The sequence below is a fragment of the Alligator sinensis genome, unplaced genomic scaffold, assembly GCF_000455745.1.
Source record: "Alligator sinensis unplaced genomic scaffold, ASM45574v1 scaffold579_1, whole genome shotgun sequence".
Lineage (NCBI taxonomy): Eukaryota > Metazoa > Chordata > Crocodylia > Alligatoridae > Alligator > Alligator sinensis.
The window spans coordinates 813,437-834,878 of NW_005842023.1; the positions used below are offsets into that span (position 1 = coordinate 813,437).

At 44.5% G+C, this 21,442-nt stretch overlaps 1 protein-coding gene across 4 annotated transcripts in view; it reads left to right on the forward strand.

Annotated features, from left to right (window-relative positions):
- SLC22A23 (solute carrier family 22 member 23) overlaps positions 1-21,442 on the forward strand; it is a 190,660-nt gene that overhangs the window by 139,555 nt on the left and 29,663 nt on the right. For 2 of the 4 annotated variants that reach the window (XM_025202391.1, XM_025202389.1), the window contains exons 5-6: positions 2,494-2,621; positions 11,552-11,647. In XM_025202391.1, the coding sequence (XP_025058176.1) occupies positions 2,494-2,621; positions 11,552-11,647 (224 nt within the window). The remainder of the gene's footprint in view (positions 1-2,493; positions 2,622-11,551; positions 11,648-21,442) is intronic. The other 2 variants (XM_006022193.3, XM_025202390.1) reach the window with 1 other exon arrangement.

Consider the following 21,442-nt stretch of genomic DNA (forward strand, 5'->3'; position numbering starts at 1 on the left):
GATAAACCTACTTCTCTTGGACAGTGCCTACTGGAAATGAATATTGATAACAAAATAATGTACTACACATGTAGCATGAAAAGTCTGAGACTTTGAGGGAATAATGAGCAATGCCAGTATTGATGCAATTCTTTTCCTTCAGTGGTTGGATCATCACTGGTTTTCTAGCTAAAAGGTTTCTGGGGTGTGTATGTGCCCATGCTTCTGGGGGAAGTGGAGTGAGAGAATGTATTTTAAAGAAAGTAGAGGAGCAGGCAATCTTGTTTAGCTGTCAAGAGCAACACAGTGGAAGGTGTATTTCATTTGGACTCTTCAGGGTAGACTTACAAAATGGGGAATTTCTCACAACTATATTTTCTGCAAGAAAATATGCTGAAACAGACACCTGGGAAGAGTTAGTAAAATAGCTTATTTTACTGTCAAAGGGAATGGCTGAATGTTTAGCTGTACATGCTTAGTGTTCTTTGATCTATTGGGTTTTTAAGATAGATCCTCTATTTTTTTTTTAATGCACGCAATCAATATTCTTTTTTTCTTCCTCTAGGGTTTTGTTCTAGCTCAGGGCAATGTGTGCTGTCTTTCTTAACCCCAGAAGGCTGTGCAACTGACTACTCAATTTCCATGTCCCTCCATTACCTCAAACACACAAATGTTTACTCTGCATCTGTAGCAAAGGCCACTGCATTGTGGTGGAATCTCTGATATCATTTAATTTTATACTTTAGAGAGTTCAGTACAATTTTAAGTTTCTCAACACAGAGTGGGGATGGTGAAACTGAGCTCCACATAGAGGAGGATAAGGCACCTTTAAAAATGACTGAAGGTATCATGGTCCTCAGATGCATTTATGCCTTGTAGGGTTTCTTTATGTTGAGTTCTGTACATGCCTTATTGGTGCTATACAAAAATGGATCTAAAAACTATGTGGAAGGTCAGTTAGGAGATCAAGAGATTAGAGTGAACATCTGCAGTTAAAGAAAATAAATGTGTATTTTTATTGAGATATATTTTTAAGAACCACCCTTAAACAGTAGGGTACACAGTGCTATGTTTGCATCACAGAATATGAGTCCTTTCATGGTTATTGCTTAAGTATTTTATTGGGTAAATGTGTTTTTAATAGGACATTACTAGGTATAGGTTGTGGGTAACCAAGCATCAGAACATGGATCTGACAGCTGCTTTTAATGACACCCAAGCCAGCTGCCTCTTAGTTCTTAGCTTACCAGAGTAGTCTAGTAATTTCCAAAGATACCTTCTGCTAATCAGTTTAAGTCAGGATCTCTTAACCTGTCCTTATATTGGAATTTATTAGCTCTCCAAATTCTCATAAGCCTTCCTTTTTTTATAGAGTTTTATTTTCATAGTCCAGAAGTGACAATTAGATGACCTATTCAGGGTCTGATAGTCTGGTCTGCTGACAGGATGCTGTGGGCAAATGAAAATCTGGTCCCTCTCCTGTGTTCTTTATTTGGGATACTGTGTTTATCACGTTTATGCCAACTCCTATCCAGAAGATTTCTTTCAAGTGTGTTCCTAAATGTAAAAGCTTTCCCAGTTCCTCACTCACCTAAGGGAAACTGAAGTTTAAAACTAAAATATTGCTGTTAATGCGATCAGAAGTGTGTTAACTTTTCTTTTTTAGTGCTGTTTCCTGTGATGTTTATGTTACAAGTAGTACTCTATTTTGAGTTTTATTAGTATTCATTCCATATTCTGTTGAGTAGTCTGCCATACATGGGACATTTTTATACAAATGAAATGCATAATATGCAAATAAAATAAATTTGTTTTCATTAAAATGACCTTTTTCCATAACAAAACAAGTATGCTTATTAAACATTTACAGCAGTACAAACTGCTTAGTCTGAAGCAGGCCTTAAAATCTGTATGGGCATTTGGTCACCTTGGACTCGGAAGAAAAAGGTTTTATATTTTGCAAATATTTAAACAACATGCCTTATAACAAAATCACTGTTGCACTTTTTTTTTTTATTCTTCCAGATTAATAAAACTTCAAGTCACTTCCGTTAACTAAAATTGTTTTTCTTCTGATTCAAACTGCTATCTGGAAACTACAAAACTCATTCTGGACTTGGCAGCTAGTGGCTACTGCAAACTGTACTTCCTAGTTTCCCCAACCCTTTCATACATTGTAATGACCACAGTTCTATTGACATACCATATTTTGTTTTATTGGTGCCCTGTTTACTAACAGTGTGGTGTGATAGGAAGCTTTTTATATATGAATCCATGTCAAAAGGTTTGGGGGATGATGGAACACAAAGTGCCCATGCTCAGTTGGCAGTGTGTGCGTGTGTCTTCCTGGTTTTTATGCTGTTTGCAAAAAAAACCCAAAAGGCTTTTGTATACTTTAGGAAATTCTTACATTATCAGAGAATTAAGTAATAATGGTAAAGGAAACAGATAAAGGCAATAAGCTCCCACTGACAGACACTTGGAGGCATCCACTAACACACTTTCTCTTTGAAGTATTTTCCCAGAATCCCTTCGGTGGCTGATGGCCACACAACAGTTTGAGGCATCCAAGAAACTTATCCTTCACTTCACTCACAAGAACAAAATGAACACTGAAAGTGATATCAAAGGAGTGATGCCGGGTAAGTAAAAGTGCCTGGCAAGTCAGGCAGTGGAAATCCAGACATGAAATAATTTTTCCCCCTCTTTTTTTTTTTTTTTTAAACAAATATCCACACATGGCATAACTGTCCAAAATTAAATAGTCATGTTACCATTTGTAAAATTACCCTATTCATTCAATCATTTTGTATTTGTTGAAAAACTCAGTAGCTGTGTTCAAATTACTTGGCTTGTTGACGAGTACTAGCAATTATATTCTCATCTTTCAGTGCCATGTGCTTTTAGAGATGCTGCATGATTAATTTCCTCCTAGCTACAGAGCATGGCATTAGCTTTTGTATTTCTGGACCTTGTCTCTTGGGAATATCAACAAATGAGATTGTGCCTGTTAGTATACAGATGCATTTATATGGTAAAGTGGCAGCCCCCAACCAACAAGTTGTAAGAAATTTCCATTCTGGCATAGATTCTGTTGCAGATCTAAAAACAGCGCCAATTTCCACATCTTGCAGTCTTGCACACCTAGTCCGTTCACTTCAAGTCACTTTGCATTTGCGCCATATTGTATTTTAGAAGTAATTTTTACTGCTAATGGTAATAAGATCTATTGTGGGGGTGGAATTTAAATCTGGTTGGTTTGGTCAGGCTTTTAAGAAGAGTTAGGCTGTTATTGTTGCAAGATTGTCACTGAAGCACTAATGTTATTGTCCCCCAGACTGCTTCAAGAAAGAGGGACTTTATTTGACTCCTTTTGTGTACAGTCATAAGAAAGGAGAATGTTTTCTGAGGCTCCTTCTTCTCACTGTTACACTTGTCAAATTCTTTTCAGGCTCCCCTTTTACTCTTCAAAGCTCTGGCAGTGCCTATAAATACGTACCTGAACTGTCAGAAATCAGGCAGTATGTTTTTAACATACTTTGTAGCTCAACTGTTCTGTGCTAAGGGAAGGTCTGCCTTCTTGGTGCATCTATGATCTGTGCCCATCACAGTACATTTCACCCCTAGACTGAAAGCTTCTCCAGAACTTCACAAGCATCTGAAATCCTGAATTAAGCCAACTAGCCTGTAAATTTACTGAAATGTATGGGGTTTTATGCTGGATAGTTGTACCTGAGGTGACTTTCATTGGCAGAGTGAAATCTGTAATACATTACAGTGAATGATAATCTTCCTCAGGGACTTGTACATAATCCTAGTTAAGATCTTTATTTTGTTGTTGATGCTTGGACACTGGTGATGTGCTGAGCATGGCACAGTTCACCCCACAGTTATAGTTGTTTGTGTTCATATAGTTGTACCTTCTGAGTAAAAATCATAGATTATAGTCAGCAGATGTGCCTTATATCTGTGATAGGAAAATGGTTCCAAGAGTGCTTTTGGGGTTGTAAAACCAAGTAAGGGAATAGGTGGGCACCCATAAATCTGGAAACCTTAATTGTCATAGAATCATAGAAGTAGGATCGGAAGGGACCTTGTAGATCTTCAAGTCCGACCCCCCCCTGCCTGGGCAAGAAGAAAACTGGGCTCAAATGACCCCAACCAGGTAGGCATCAAGCCGCTTCTTAAAGACCCCCAGGGTAGGAACCAGCACCACTTCCCTTGGAAGTTGGTTCCAGATCCTAGCCACCCTAACTGTGAAGTAGTCCTTACGGATGTCTAATCTAAACCTACTCTCCAACAACTTGTGGCCGTTATTCCTTGTTATCCCGGGGGGTGCTAGGGGAAACAAGATCTCCCCCAAACCCTTCTGGTCCCCCCTAGTGAGTTTATAGATGGTCACCAGGTCCCCCCTCAGCCTTCTCTTGTGAAAGCTGAACAGGTTCAGGTCCCGTAGCCTCACATTGTAGGGTCTGCCCTGCTGTCCCTGGATCATGCGGGTGGCCCTCCTCTGGACCCTCTCAATGTTGTCCACATCCCTCTTGAAGTGGGGTGCCGAGAACTGGACACAGTACTCCAGCTGCGGCCTGACCAGTGTTGCGTAGAGGGGGAGGATCACCTCCTTGGCCCTACTTGAGATGCACCTGTGGATGCACGATAGGGTCCGGTTAGCCCTGCCGACCATGACCTCGCATTGTCGGCCCATGTTCATCTTGGAGTCAGTGATGACTCCAAGATCCCTTTCTGCCTCCATGCTCTCAAGAAGGGAGTTTCCCATCTTATAAGTGTGTTGCCCGTTACTACTGCCCAAGTGCAGCACCCTGCACTTGTCCGTATTGAAACGCATCCTGTTTTTGTTAGCCCACCCCTGCAACCTATCCAGGTCTTTCTGCAGTCTTTCCCTCCCTACTAGCGTGCCCACCTCACCCCAAATTTTGGTATCATCAGCAAATTTGAACAGGTTGCTTTTCACCCCGTCGTCCAAATCGCTGATAAAGAAATTGAACAGCGCAGGCCCAAGGACCTAGCCCTGGGGGACTCCGCTGCCCACTTCCCCCCAGGTTGAATATGACCCGTCCACCACCACCCTCTGAGTACGACCCTTCAGCCAATTTGCAATCCATCTGACTGTGTAGGCATCAATGCCACAGTCGCCTAGTTTTTTAATGAGGATAGGGCGGGAAACAGTGTTGAAGGCCTTGCTGAAATCCAGAAAGACTACATCCATGGTGACACCTGCATCCAATGCTTTTGTGACCTGATCGTAAAAGGCAATCAGGTTGGTCTGACATGACCTGCCCCTAATGAAACCGTGCTGGTTGCCCTTGAGCATCCTCCCCGATGCCGGCCCATCACAGATGTGCTCCTTGATGATGTTCTCAAAGAGTTTGCCCAGGATTGAGGTAAGACTGGTGGGCCTATAGTTGCCTGGGTCCTCCCTCCTCCCTTACTTAAAGATGGGGACCACATTGGCTATCCCTTACTTGATCCCTTACACATCCAAAGTATGCAGAGAACCAGGCAGGAAATACGGTTTCTGATTGTTCAGTTAAATATGCTGCCTTATAATGCACATGGGTCAAATTAAGGGTTCACGGCCAACTGTAAATGTGGCTTATCCCAACTGTCAACTTCTCGTATGTGCAACCTAACTTTCTCTCCGCATTTTTCTCTCCTAGGTTTTTTTTTTTTTTCATTTTTTCAAATAGAAAGATAAAACCATTCTGCTGCTTACAGCTATAACCTTAGAAGACATTTTAACCTTCAGTTTTTAACTGAAGATGAACTGTTAAGTTTCAGAACAGTTTCATGATTGTCGCTGTGCATTTGTGTAGCTGATTGTTTTTTGCTTTTTTTTTTTTTTCTGGCAATAGTTCTATGGATGTGACATACAAAGATGATTCCCTGCTGCTCATAGTAAAAAAGGAATCCTTCCCCTCTGTGCAGGACTAGGAGTGTTATCCTGTCTCTCTGGACTGTGGTTTTGGGTGTCTAGATACATCCATACACAGCAGCTGTCACTAAATGCAAAGGGTAACATCAGTGACAAGCTTAACTGAGATAGTATTAGGATAGCGATAATGTCTGTTCCTGCCTCCCACCAGTGCTAGCTCTGTCTTTTCTCCACCCCCTTCTTAGTTTTTGTTCTGTTTTTAAACCATATTGGCGACCCCATATGTTTAGTTTTAGTTTCTACAGGTCTTGAAACCATGTAACAGAACATTTTGGAAGCATTTTTCTCTTTGTTTGCCTTTTGTTTTTCTTTTGTTTTTTTGCTTAGAGAAGTTGTGAAGGGTAAATGGAGTGAGTGAGTGGGGATGTCAGAGAAGTCCTAGTTCTGAAATGTGTAAAGAATCTTATCCAGAGATCTCTGACTATGCAGGTCAGTAAGCAAAGGGAAACAGCCTTGATTTAGGTCAGGAAATGTGTATAATAAAAAGCAAACGTTGGCTGATCAATTTAGATTCCACTGCAGTAAAGCAGACAGTCTCTCAGTACTAGCATGGGGTAGATATTCTGTCTTTCCTTTTTTTCCCGTTGATGATCTATCCATCCTGTCTTAATTGCTGTGTGTCTTCCAGCTGGAAAGACTGAGAATTGCTTCATTCAGTTTCAGTGTACAGGCAACGCTGTTTCACTTAGTGCTATTACAGTCATTTTAAATTGATATCTGATTTCACTTAGCGCTCAGTGAGTTTCGTTAAAACACTCGTGGTTGCCATCTTGGGTCACTAAAAACAATTGTGGTCGCCATCGTGGGTCGTCAAATACTTTCAGTTTTTCTTAATGCTCGGTTTTTCAGGAACCAGTTAAGAATGCTAAGCAGGACTTGCCTGTATTGGCACATCACATTGTCATAATAGCCCTGCAAGAAAGAATTACATGATATATCCAAGTGATAAACTATTTCCTCAGCTCCCTTTTAGCTGAAAAGCCTACTTGAATTCAACTTAAAGGTTTCAGTCAGATTTGTATACATTGTATCACAAAGTATTTCAGCAGCTACTTGAGTCACACTGCATACCATTTTGAGGCTGCAGATTGTTGGTCCCCCTTTTTTTTTTAATCATAGAAAATTGGTGTTGGAAGGGACCTCAGGAGGTCATCTAGCCCAACCCCTTGCTCAGAGCAGGACTAGTCCCAACTAGATCATCCCAGCCAAGGCATTATCTAGACAGGTCTTAAAAACCTCCAAGGACAAAAAGTTCACAGCTTCTATAGGTAACCTGTTCCAGTGTTTTACTACCCTCCTAAATAGGTGAAACTGTTTTTCAATGAGGAAAAACTTAATCTTCAATTCCAGCCTAAACAGTGAACAGACTCTGAGGTCTTTCAAAGATTCATGGTATTCCAACTACATGGTGCAATTTAACAGCTGCCCATTTGCTGATGATGCTGCAGCTAAAACTGCTTCATTTAATCTAGATGCAAAAGCCCATTGCTGTGTAGTAAGATAGCTCACAGAAGGAAAAGAGGTGGAATGGATTAAGCACACACATACACCCTGAGAATTTGACACAATGGAGCTCAGGGGAGGAACAAGAAACTTTGACACACTTTCTAGGGATATCTCGCTGAATCAAAGAATGGAGTTTTGACAGTGATCCTGTCCCCACCTGCACGTGTGCAGATATGGATGCCCAATCTCACAGCCAACAATGTCTAAAGCAGCTGACCAATCTGGGAAGAGCAACAGGGACATCCTGCCCATTGATAGGGGGGCCTTACCAACAAGACCGTAAGTCTTGTTGTCTCGCCTAAAACTAAAATTTGACTAATGAGGAACAGTTGCCATTTTATTGCTTCACATGATCGTTGCTGTTTGTTGCTGCCATCTTCTCATTAACTTTGCCCAAAGATGGACTATGGTGTTCATTTCTATGCAAGAAGCCAGACTTCTTGTGGATGATATCTTTTATTGGAGCATCTACATGTTTGGGATAGATAAAGATGAGCTTTCAGGCACCCTACCTCATTTTTCTCTGAGCATCAGAATAAAGGGGAAAAAAAAAAATTTTACACGTATTTTACTATTAATTGCTAAGCAGGCACCATGATGTTTGCCCATAACAATTTATTTTGTTTTTTTTTCCATTTACACTTCTTTTTATGCATATTAGAAGTCTGGATATACCATTTAGAGCTAATCCAAATATTATTGAAGTGTCAAAATCTGTTTAATAAATGAAAAAAATCAGTACATATTCTTATAACAATTTTTAAATATTTTCAATAAAATGTCTGTTAAAAAAATCATTTGGACAAAGAGAGCTGTTTTGGCAATGTTGACTCAGAAAAATGTTAACTTTTATTTTTTGATTGCGAAAACACTTGTTCGGAATTTCTACCCTCTCTAATCCAAGTTTTTTCCTTCTGGGAAGCAAGAAGAGACTGATATTTCAGTGCAGTTGAAAGACAGAGTTGCTTTACCCAAATAAAAGTATAAATCACAAAGAACTATGTGGAAGAGAGATCCATTTGGGGAAGGCAAGGACTGGGAGGCTTGTTGAAGGATTTTGATACTAATTCCCTTGTGCCCTTTTTAAAGAATGGTATCCTGTGTTAAATAATTCTTTGTCTGGTAATAGATTGTGTATATTTGAGATGAACGACAACATCCTTAGCTGGAGTAAACCAGGTTCTACTCCAAATTAGAATGCAGCCTTATCTTTGTTTTTGTTTGTTATATGCTATTTGGAAATCTAAATCAGTAATTATCTGAGTTTCAGACCTGATGCTTCCATGGAAACCTGCCCTTGTTTGCATTTCATTGTCTTTCTGTACATAAGAGACATTTTAGAAACTCCTTGATGGAAAAATAACTGTTTGACCATGTTGAATAGGAAATCCCGCTTTTTGCTGATCTCTGGATGAAAAACTAAACAGGATAACACATGTTGACATTCAGGACACAGATGTTCATTTCCAAGATAGGGTCAGTTGGTGTATGGGAGCCACAAGAGTGTAAAGGAGTAAATGCAGATAGAATTAGCCATTAGATAGGAACACATAGGGATATGCAATATATTCATGTAGTACATCATAGCTCAGGAAATGGATGGAGTTAGGTGTCAGAATACTGTTTTGCCCCATTGGGGGGAGGGGGGGGTCATTTCTGAATCACAACAGCAAAAATGCTTATGAAACATGTATACATACCATATTCACTGCAGATGTATTACTGTGGTGGTATTGTGATGACACATGCAACATACTTGTCCTGATTCTGTGATGAAAGCTGTGACTTTCAGAAAGGGGCTTTTATTCATTTATTTGTGTTTTGGACAAAGACAGAATTATTTTACCTGCCTGCTACGGAGCAAAATGCTGCTATGATTTTTTTTTACAAATTTAGTTCTGTTTTGATCTTTTGCTCTCTATTCCAAGTGATGAGTGATAACTGGGTGTGAGCAGCTAGTCTTTTGCTCATGATCAGCAAAAGTAACAGGGGGAAGGGATGATGGGTTTTAAATATAAAAAATAGTGGGGATGAAGAGCCAGAGCAAATGCCCATAAGAACATCCATTTTATGAGACAGTAAAGCAGTGATTTTTTTTTTTTCAACTGGGGTGCCACAAGATGCTTATAAGGGTGTTGTAGTGCCCAGTCCCTATGCCAGGAGGTAAGCAAGGCATTTGCTTCTCCCCCCAACCTGCCCCAAAGTTCCATGGACAAGAGGCGACCCCTGGCAACCCCTGTGCCAGTCCGTCTAAGCATCATGCTCTGCGTTGGGTGGGTACTTGTGCAAATGCATAGCCACACTTTTCAGCCTTATTTGACTTGTCTTCCAGATCCTTGCACACTCCCAGGGCCAGTGGGAGGGGGCTATGGGGCCAGTTGGCTCTGGTCCCCAGTGCAAGAGTCCTTTGAGGAACAGCCCACATGGCAGAGTTACCCCACTTGGGATGAGGAGGGAGGTCCCCTATATAGTCTGTTGATCACCACTTCCTCCTAACCCATGCCCCCATATGCCTTGTGTATAGCCTGACACCTCATTCCTGCTGGTATGGTGTCTCCGGGCTCTGTCCATTTTGGCCCCAGGTGTAGCTAAGGCCAGAAATTGGCTAACCTGTTTCCTGCCCCAGGGGTGACCTGGACCCATGTCCTGGTGTTCTGGAGTACAGGTGGGAGCAAATGTGCCAGGGCCAGGCAAAGCTGGGACCATATTATATTATAATATAGTAATGCAGTTAGTTAATAACTTGTTAATAAATAATGTTACAATTTTCATACTTCATTTACATTATTTTTTAAATGGGGTGCTGCTAAATTCTGAAAACTGAGAGGAGTGCCTTGGGTCTAAAAAGGGGGAGAACCACTGTAGTCAAATTAAGACTACCTGATGCTTCCCTCTGCAAGACCCTGTTTTCAGTTGCTTATAATTTTCCCCAAGTTTGAATAATTTGGGCTGAGTATCAGTCTCGGGCTGATTCTTTTTTGGAAGTTTCAGCTAAAACAGTTAAGCCATTTCTGAATATGAGATTAGGGAAAAATGAATATGTAGTACAACAAACCCCATTTAGCTGAACATCCCTAATGCTTGAGTGTCTTGGAGCTTGGACTTGAAATTTGGCAGTAGCCAGAGGGCTAACCCTTTTTGCCAGGGTGAAACACTTTTGCCTTCTCTGTGAATGTCCACCTGAATTATAAACCTTTGAACCAATGTGGCTTGCACATACTCAGGAGATGCTCACTGGAACTTCACAGCTAAATTCTCTGTGGATACTCTGCATGAGCTCCTGCTCTTTCGTGTGTGTGTGGCGTCCCTACGCACTACACAGCAGACTTGCTTGAGCAGGGCCATCAATAGCTCTTGTGGTCCCAAGCACTGGAAACGAGGGGAGGAAGATTGCCTTTCTCCTGTGTTCTGTTGTTCACCCTCTTCCTCTGCCCTTTGCTCTCAGTGCTCCCCTGGCTGATGCTCAGACACTCTGAAGGAGAAGGGAGGAGAGAAAAATGCAATGGTGTATTTATGTGGGGCAAGATTGTTTTCTTTGCATGTCAGGGGACAGAAACTGGAGGGATTAAGGAGGTGGAAGCAGACAATGGGGTGCAGTTGACTTAGGGGCAGGGATGGTAAGAATAATTTTAAGGAATATGGAGGGGGTGGGGGTGGGAAGGGAGAAGGAGCAGAGACCGGGGTGAGGGCTGTGTAGGCTGCTGCAGAAGACAACAGGAGTTGGGATGAGGACCGATCAGGAGGTTTCAGAACCAGGTAGTGAGTCTTGGCATTCTCCAGATGATAGCAAAAATAGCTACAAATCTGTTGGCAAACTCTTCCTCTCGTGCCTGCCCCACATATTCTGTCCACTAGCGCTACCAGTAGCTCAAGTGGGAGGGATGAAGCTCTGCTCATACATATCCAAACCCTGCATGTGGGTTTTGATTCCAGACATTTTAATTAGGAATTAAATTAAAGTTTTAAATGTAGAAAATTACATAAAAAAATTAAGGCATATAAATGTTAGATCACTTGAATCTTTGCATTGCTTATGCAACCTTTATTTGGCCTGGCATGCATGTATTATGATACAGTTTTTAATAACATGATTACACCCTATTTTTTCCACAGGACCCATGCCTAATTCAGTGCATAGGATGGATGATGCTGTGGGAAGAAAGCTGTTGTCTGTAGGATCCCTACCTCATTTGTTGCAGAAGTTGGAAGGTGTGTAGTAAAACGAGGCAGGGGACTGCAAGGAGGCAAAAGATGGTTTTGTGGCTAAAAAAGTTGAATTCCACCCTGAAGAATTGGATTCTTTCCCTGTGCCTGTCACAGAGCTCCTAGGTGATACTGGGCAAATCATGCCAAATTTTTCATAGCTGCTCACCAATGGTGTATGTTGCATTTTCTGGTTACCTGCCTTGAAATATTGGAGCTTTCTTTGTAGAAGTGCTGAGCATTCACAGCTGCATATTTGGGAATTATAATTTAGGTGTGTAAAGTGTTATTAAATGCTAAGTACTTTGAAAAATTATGGCATGAATATCTCAAGTGGGGTTCCTGAAACTGGGGGATCTTTCTCTTTGATCCCTTTTCTGTTTGAGTACCCCATCTGTGAAATAGGGATAATCTTCCCCCGCTCAACTCACAGGCAACTTCTGCAGATTATTTAATTTATGTTTATGTAGCATCAGATATCAGAGAGCACTATATACCTGTTCATGTGGAAATCAGTAATTTTGAGGGTTTGCCTGGCTTCTGTTAAACAAAACTAGGACCACCCACTGAATAAGGAGAATAAGAAGTACTGAATAGTTGCCCATTTGCTGAATAGGCAGGAGTCCAGCAGGGGGAAAAAATAGCATGTGATCACATAATTCTGAACTGTATCATAATGCAGGTACACAAGGGCGCCTAATTACTGTTGACTGGGTGAGCTAATACTGGTACTTCCAAACATCAGAGTGTACTTGACTATGGAACCTTAATTACGTTCCTTTAACACATTTTATTTTTAAATTAAGTTTACTGCAGAGGGGTTCCAGAGATTAGGAGAATGGTGGTAAGAAATCGGGATACTGAGTTCTAATTCATTCTATTCCACTGACTGACTTGGGTTGACAAGCAATCCCTTAATCTCTCCCTGTTTCCTGCAAAAGGGGTGCTGTAAGAATTAACTAATTCTGTTTGGTGCTTTCAGTACATCGTTGTGTTGAAAAGTGTTCAGTGTTATTGCTACTAACATCTACTAGAGGCCATCCCTAAGGGATGCTGGCAATTTTGGCTGCTTTTTCTCTGGGCTTTGATTGATTAGCTATGTCTGCTTCTCTTTGTCACAAGGTGGTAATGAAGAGGTAGATAAGCATGCATTTTAGTTCGGTAGCAAAGGGCTTGAGTGAATTTGATCTGAAAGCAGTACTTCTGAAATGTAGAAGATCCCATGAGAATTCAACTGTATCAAAGTCTGTGCAGAAGAATTGGAAGCTTTGAGAGATTCATCCTTTCTCTCTCTCTCTCCCCCCCCTCACATAAAACTTAAATTTCCTAATGAGAAGCTGTATCTTCCACTAAGGTTATATAGAGTTTTCTTGTTAATGGGTTTCCTCCTGTGTCCCTGAGTGGAAAGTTTACAAAGAGTGATGCCTCTGAAGTGCAGGAAAGCATCTAATGGGGCTGTGAGTTGATTAGCAGAGAGGGATTCTTCTGCATACTCAATATCCTTTATGTATCTGTAAGGACTGAAATGCTTAGTGTGAGTTATTTTTAATTGGGGGATTCAGAACAGAATCACCAAGTAAGCATTTGTGTTCATTCTGCACCAAGAGCTCTGTGATGACACTTGTGAAGAGCAATTGCTATCTGAAATGGAACCTGCTTGATTGTTAAGAAGCCAGCACTGACTTGGGGCATTTCTACATGATATGGGGGTTTAATTCTCCCTACATAGAAGCAGAGGTTTTTTTAAAACACCACTTCAGTTTGGGGTGTAGTAAACCCCCGTGTTGTGTACACCGGTGTCGGGGCCTGATCCTTACCTGCCTCTCCAGCAGCAGGGAGGGGAGGATGAGCTGCTGGTGGGCAGAGCGGTCCCTGAGCTGCAGGGGGGGGAAGGGAAGGGGGGCTGATGCTTTCCTCCGCGGCAGCAGTAGCACCCACTTGCAGGTACCTGGCTCGGGCAGTCCCAGGGGGCACTGCAGCTGCAGAGGGAAGCACAGGACCCCTGCACAGCTCAGGCAGGTTCAGTTTTGGGGGGGGGCAGTGATCAGGCTTCTGTGGAGCCTGCCTTCCCAGGCTGCTGCAGGGCTGCCTGCATGGTCTGCCTGCACAGCCCCTGAGCTGCACGGAGCCCAGTTCTCCCCTTCACGGCTGTAGGCTAGGAAACTAAAACTCCTTGGAAGTGTTTTACTTTGCAGCACCCCAAAGTCATTTGCTGCATCCCAAAGTCATTTACGGCACATTATGGCGTTGAATGTGCTACCGCAGCTAGAATTAATGCGCAATACGCTGCCGAATGTGCAAACAGCAGTGCTGTTAAAGCTGCGCAAAAGGCATTTAACCTGCTTTAAACCTACTTTAAAGTGTCGCCTACAAATGTCCTTAAAGGCTAGGGACAGAAATAACACATAAGTGATTGGAACCCATTTCAAATCTGTAAAACAATAGAAGTTCAGTGCACATAAACCACTTGCAAATGCCTGAAACCTGTTGAAGTTAAACCTGGATGGATGTAGTATCAATATCAGACTTAATGCACTGACGAACTCTACTTGTCTCAAGAAGTCTACGGGCCAACAACAGGTAAGGTGCTCCCGGATCTGGTACTGGCCATAGGGGGATGATCTAGTGAGCAACCTGAGAATCAAAGGGAAGCTGGAAGATGGCGATCATGAGTTGCTCACTTTCTCTATCCATTGCAAAACTGGCAAATCAGTCAGCAATGCAGAAATCCTCAATTTTTAGGAAAGCCAACTTTCATAAGCTCAGGAGGCTGGTTGCCAAGGCCCTGAGAAACCAGGATCTAACAGAGAGGGGAGTCCATGAGGAAGGGTTGCTCCTTAAGGATGCGATCCATGAAGCACAAGGGAAGTTCATCCCAGCCTGTAGGAAAGGTAACAAAGAGCTGGGTGCCTCCTGTGGCTAAATAGAGAACTTATGGACCTCTTGTATCTGAAAAGAGAAGCCTACAAGGGTTGGAAGTCAGGTAATATCACCAAGGAGGATGATTCAGTACTGGCCCGCACCTGTAGAGAGCAAACAAGTTAAGAGGCTGTGACTTGAATGACTACACAGTCTGGTGGGTGGCGAATTGGCTGGAGGGTCGCACCCAGAGAGTCGTGGTGGATGGGTTGGCTTCGACCTGGAAGGGTGTGGGCAGCGGGGTCCCGCAGGGCTCGGTCCTTGGACCGATACTCTTTAATGTTTTCATCAGCGACTTGGACGAGGGAGTGAAATGTACTCTGTCCAAGTTTGCAGATGACACAAAGCTATGGGGAGAAGTGGACACGCCGGAGGGCAGGGAACAGCTGCAAGCAGATCTGGACAGGTTGGACAAGTGGGCAGAAAACAACAGAATGCAGTTCAACAAGGAGAAATGCAAAGTGCTGCACCTAGGGAGGAAAAATGTCCAGCACACCTACAGCCTAGGGAATGACCTGCTGGGTGGCACGGAAGTGGAAAGGGATCTTGGAGTCCTAGTGGACTCCAAGATGAACATGAGTCGGCAGTGTGACGAAGCCATCAAAAAAGCCAATGGCACTTTATCGTGCATCAGCAGATGCATGACGAATAAATCCAAGGAGGTGATACTTCCTCTCTATCGGGCGCTGGTCAGACCGCAGTTGGAGTACTGCGTGCAATTCTGGGCGCCGCACTTCAAGAGGGATGCGGATAACCTGGAGAGGGTCCAGAGAAGGGCCACTCATATGGTTAAGGGCCTACAGACCAAGCCCTACGAGGAGAGACTAGAGAAACTGGACCTTTTCAGCCTCCGCAAGAGAAGGTTGAGAGGCGACCTTGTGGCTGCCTATAAGTTCATCACGGGGGCACAGAAGGGAATTGGTGAGTATTTATTCACCAAGGCGCCCCCGGGGGTTACAAGAAATAATGGCCACAAGCTAGCAGAGAGCAGATTTAGATTGGACATTAGGAAGAACTTCTTCACAGTTCGAGTGGCCAAGGTCTGGAACGGGCTCCCAAGGGAGGTGGTGCTCTCCCCTACCCTGGGAGTCTTCAAGAGGAGGTTAGATGAGTATCTAGCTGGAGTCATCTAGACCCAGCACTCTGTCCTGCCTATGCAGGGGGTCAGACTCGATGATCTATTGAGGTCCCTTCCGACCCTAACATCTATGAAACCTTACAGTTCATTCATCCAACTCACACTTCCTTAGCTTGCTTGCAAGAATGTTGTGGGAGACCATATCAAAACCTTGCTAAAGTCAAGGTATATCGCATCTACTGGTCTCCCTGCATCCATGGGGCCAGTCAGCTCATCATAGAAGGCAATCAGGTTGGTGAAGCATGACTTGCCCTTGATGAATCCATGCTGATTGTTCCTAATCATCTTCTTTCCTTCCAAGTGCTTAGAAACAGATTCCTTGAGGACCTGCTCCACACTTTTTCCAGGGATTGAGGTGAGATTGACCAATCCGTAGTTCCCTGGATCCTCCTTTTTCTCTTTCTTAAAGATGGGCACTGTATTTTCCCTTTTCCAATCATCTGGGACCTCTCCCGATCACCATGAGTTTTTAAAGATGATAGCAACGCAATCACATCAGCAAACTCCCTCAGTACCAGCAGGTGCATCCCATCCAGCCCCATGGACTTGCACACATCCGGCTTTTCTCCATTGTTGGCTGCACACCTTCTTCCCAAACCATGCTGCCAGGTGCAGTGGTCTGTGAAGACTGTGGTAAAAAAGGCATTGAGTACTTCAGCCTTTTCTGCATCCTCTGTCACAAGGAGCGAATTTAAACAGGTTGCTCTCCACCCCAACATCAAGATCGCTGATGAAGACATTGAACAGCGCAGGGCCCAGGACCGAGCCCTGAGGGACTCCACTACCCACCTCCCCCCAAGTCGAATATGATCCATCCACCACCACCCTCTGAGTGCGACCCTTCAGCCAATCTGCAATCCATCTGACCGTGTAGGCATCTATGCCACAGTCGCCTAGTTTACTAATTAGGATGGGGTGAGAGACGGTGTCAAAGGCCTTGCTGAAGTCCAGAAAGACTACATCCACCGCGACACCTGCATCCATGGCCTTTGTGACCTGATCATAAAAGGCAATCAGGTTGGTCTGACATGATCTCCCCCTAATAAATCCATGCTGATTGCCCCTGAGCATCATCTCGGATGCCGGCCCATCACAAATGTGCTCCTTGATGATCTTCTCAAAGAGCTTCCCCAGGATTGAGGTAAGACTGACGGGCCTATAATTGCCCGGGTCCTCCCTTTTCCCTTTTTTGAAGATGGGGACCACATTAGCTACCTTCCAATCGTCTGGCACCTGGCCCAAGCACCACGATCGCTCGTAGAGCCGTGCCAGGGGCCCTGCAATAACCCCAGCCAGCTCCCTCAGCACCCTGGGGTGGAGAGCATCCGGACCCGCTGACTTGAACGCGTCCAGCCCCTCCAGAAGCTCTCTAACCCGGTCCTCCCCAACCTGAGGTCTGAAGGCGATCCCCTCGCGTCCGGCTTCTATCACAGCAGGGAAGTCCCGGTCCCTGCACAAGAAAACGGAGGTGAAGAATTGGTTAAAGAGGTCCGCTTTATCCTCTGACGCAACCACCAGATTGCCCCGCATATCCTGCAGGGGCCCCACATTACCCGGCGCCTTCTTCATCCTCCCAATATATTTGAAAAAGGACTTTTTGTTATCCTTAATCCTGGACGCTAATCCGAGCTCTATCTCCGCCTTGGCCTTCCTAACAGCCCGCCTGCAGGCCCGAGCAGAGGAGGTATACTCCTCTTTGGAGATTACACCCCCCTTCCACCGGGCGTACGCCACCCTTTTGGCAAGCAGGCATTCCCGGACACCCTTGGTGAGCCAGGGGGGCTTTTGGACACTCCTGCCCGCCTTGCTTCTTGTCGGGATGGACACCCCTTGGGCCCCGAGTATCGTTTCCTTAAGGAACGACCACTCCTCTTGGACGCTGAGTTCCTCTGCCCTCAAGGACCCCAGTTCCTCTCCCACTAATCTCCTCATCTCACTGAAGTTGGCCCTCCTGAAGTCTAGGGCTACCACCTTGCTGCGGGCCCTTGACACTCTACGCTGGATGGTGAATTCCAGCATGCGATGATCACTATTGCCCAGGTGGTCAAGAACCTGGAGGCCTCTTACCAGGTCGTCGCCTGCGGCCAGGACCAGGTCCAGCAGGGCATCTCCTCTGGTGGGACTGTGCACCTCCTGAATCAAGTGGAGGTCCTGCAACTCGGCCAAGAACCTCCTGGAGCGGTCCGTCCCGGCTGACTGCTCCTCTCAGCAGATGTAATTAAAATCGCCCATGACAACTACATCCCTTGCTTTTAGTGTCTCCGCAAGCTGGCCTGAAAATTCCCTGTCCAGCTCCTCCTCTTGATTGGGGGGTCTGTAATAGACCCCCACCGTCAAATCCCTCTCGCCTTGCCCCCCCTGGATCTTGACCCAGAGCACTTCAGCTTGCCCTTCCCCTGACCCCATTCTGCTGGCAGAGGATGTGTAGTGTAGTGGACATTAGGAAGAACTTGTGTAGTGTAGATTGGACATTAGGAAGAACTTCTTCACAGTTAGAGTGGCCAAGGTCTGGAACGGGCTCCCAAGGGAGGTGGTGCTCTCCCCTACCCTGGGGGTCTTCAAGAGGAGGTTAGATAAGCATCTAGCTGGGGTCATCTAGACCCAGCCCTCTTTCCTGCCTATGCAGGGGGTCGGACTCAATGATCTATTGAGGTCCCTTCCGACCCTAACATCTATGAATCTATGAAACTAGGAAAGCCAAGGCCAAAACCAAACTCAAATTGGCTACGGGAATCGAGGACAACAAAAAGTCCTCCTTCAGATACATGGGTAGTCAGAAGAAAAACAAGGGCTGCATTGGACTCTTGCTAAACTAAATGGGGCATAGCTGACAACCGACACCCAGGAAAAAGCTAATCTCCTTAATGATTACTTTGCATCGGTCTTCCACCAGCCCATGGGGATCACCCTGCCAAACGAGAAGCAGGATTGCCAGGGTCTGGAGAGAATATACACCCATCATTGGCAAAGGTCTTGTGAGGGGAAACCTTGAGAGGCTGGACATCCACAAAGCAGCTGGTCCAGATGGAATGCACCCAAGAGTGCTAAAAGAACTGGCTGACATCATAGCTCAGACAATGGCGAGGATATTTGATATCTCATGATGTTCAGGTGAGGTTCCTAAGGATTGGAAGAGGGCCAATGTGGTGCCTGTCTTCAAGAAAGGGAGGAAGGAAGATCCAGAGAACTACGGCCAGTCAATTTAACCTCCATCCCTGAAAAGATAATGGAAAAATCATCAAAGAAACCATCAACAACAGGCTAACGGAATGCACCATTCTGAAAGATAGCCAACATGGCTTCATTGCAGGTAGGTCCTGCCTGACCAACCTCATTTCCTTCTATGACCAGGTGATGCTTCACCTGGACAAAGGAGAAGAGGTTGGTATCATCTATTTGGACTACAAAAAAGCCTTTGACTTGGTCTCCCATGAAGTCCTCATGGCCAAACTGGGGAATTGTGGCCTCAACAACCTTACGATCTGATGGCTGGGGAACTGGTTCAGTGGCTGGACCCAGAGAGCGATAGTCAATGGAACCACATCAACATGGTACATGGTGACCAGTGGCGTCTCCCAGGGCTCTGTACTTGGACCAGTACTCTTTTTAATATATTTATAAACTCTCTGAATTCAGGTATGGGAAGCAGACTGGCTAAATTCGCTGATGACACCAAACTGTGGGGAAGTATGGTCACACTAGAAAATAGGCTGATGATTCAGGCCATCCTGGACAGGCTCGCAAGGTGGGCGAATCAAAACCTTATGGCATTAAACACTGAGAAATTCAAGGTGCTTCACCTTGGGGGTGGGGGGAAGCATCGATATCATACTTGTAGCTTTGGCAGTGCTACACTCACTAGCACTATGACCGAAAGAGACTTGGGGATCATGATTGACCACAAGATGAACATGAGCCAGCAATGCAATGCCACAGCCAGCAAAGCAAGCAAAACTCTGGCTTGCATCTATCAATGCACCTCAAGTAAGATCCAGGATATCATCCTCCCACTGTACTCAGCCTTGGTGAGGCCACAGCTGGAGTACTGCATTCAGTTCTGGGCTCCGCACTTTGGGAGTGGAGAAGCTTGAGAGCATCCAGAACAGAGCCACACACATGATCTGCGGACAAGAGAACAGGTCTTATGACAAAAGGCTGAGAGGCGTGGGACTCTTCAGCCTGGAAAAACGAAGGCTCAGGGAGACTTGTTGGCAGCCTATAAACATATGAGGGGTGTGCATCAGGAACAGGGAGAATGTCTGTTCACCAGGGCACCCCGAGGGAAGATGAGGTCTAGCAGTCACAAACTCTGGGAAGAATGTTTTAGGCTGGACATAAGAAAAAACTTCTTTACCGTCCGAGTCCCCAGAGTCTGGAATAGGCTTCTCCCAGATGGACATTTTTAAGACACACTTGGATGCCTATCTTGCTGGGATCATTTGACCCCAGCAGACTTCCTGCCCCTCGGGCAGGGGGCTGGACCCAGTGATCTTGCAGAGTGCCTTCCAGCCCTAATGTCTATGAAATCTTAACTAATTTAGGTTAAATTGGTTTATTGAACTTTTGTCCTAGATCCCGTCCAGATTCAAGTTAACTCAGTCCCCCAGCATCCCACAATGCTTTGCACCACCCCCACAAACCTCCCCTCACAGGGCGGGTGGGCTAGCCTTGGCCCAAGTTGTCTGCTCAGCCAAGCAGCGAGGTGTGCTCTAGCTCCCCCGCTGGCTTCTGGCCCGAGCCACTGCAGGCATGTGACTGCATTTCCGGAATCAAAAGTGAATGTCTGTTCACGTGCTTATTGGTTCAATCTACACACTAGATTAACCTGTGAAGACTGAATTGATTCAGCCTTGGGCTTTTTGAATGTTTGTACTTAGCCAGAGAGTTGAAATGATCTGAGATCTCCCTTTTTAATGAATAATCCATCTTTTTTCCCCTGTAACAGGCAATTGCATTTGTATACCTTAAGTAGAGTCTGGTTGGTGTATAAAACAGCAGGCTGCTGGCAAGACCTCTTCCTTGAAGACCCTTCCTTTTAGAACTTCCCTCTTTTCTTGCCACCTCCACAGCAGTCCAATATAGTTTACCTTGAAAACCCTCTCCAAAAGGTCGAGCCTTCCCCCTGGTACTTTGGCATTGGGTGAGGTTGGGGTGAGTAGGAGAGCACATTGCTGCTTACCTTGCTAGGCCAGAGGTAGTCATTGTTTGTGTTTTATGTTGCTGGTGAAGTTGTGGTAAGTGAAGGAAACTGCAGTGGTGATGGTATAATATGCATATTTTTAAGTATTTGTCCAGGGCTCCTAGTGTTTCAGACAAATGTTCTTCCTTATATTGTACTATGCACTTAAACGGGAGGTAAAGGCTTTATAGTCTCTGCTACATCTGTTGCCATAAATTAGAGTTTAAATGCCAGCCTGGCCTCATACTTTGAGGATGCTTGGCTATATGTCTGAGTTATAGACAAGGGAACAATGGAAAAAAGTGAAGAAGTGAGAAAGGTGACCCAAAGGGTCAACTAATTTGAGTATTATTGAGAGTTGCATTTGTTTGCAATCTGATGATTTTGTCTTATGGTTTAAATGCTTATGGCAACTAGAGCAAGGATAATTGGCTAAGATCATAAATGAAGGACTTTATCAGGGACTAAGCACATCATTACTTGGTCTGGAGTTTAAGACTTTATGTACAGCAGCGTTAGTTCCTCTGTCTATAGCTATAGTGTGCCCACATCTGGAATATACTTC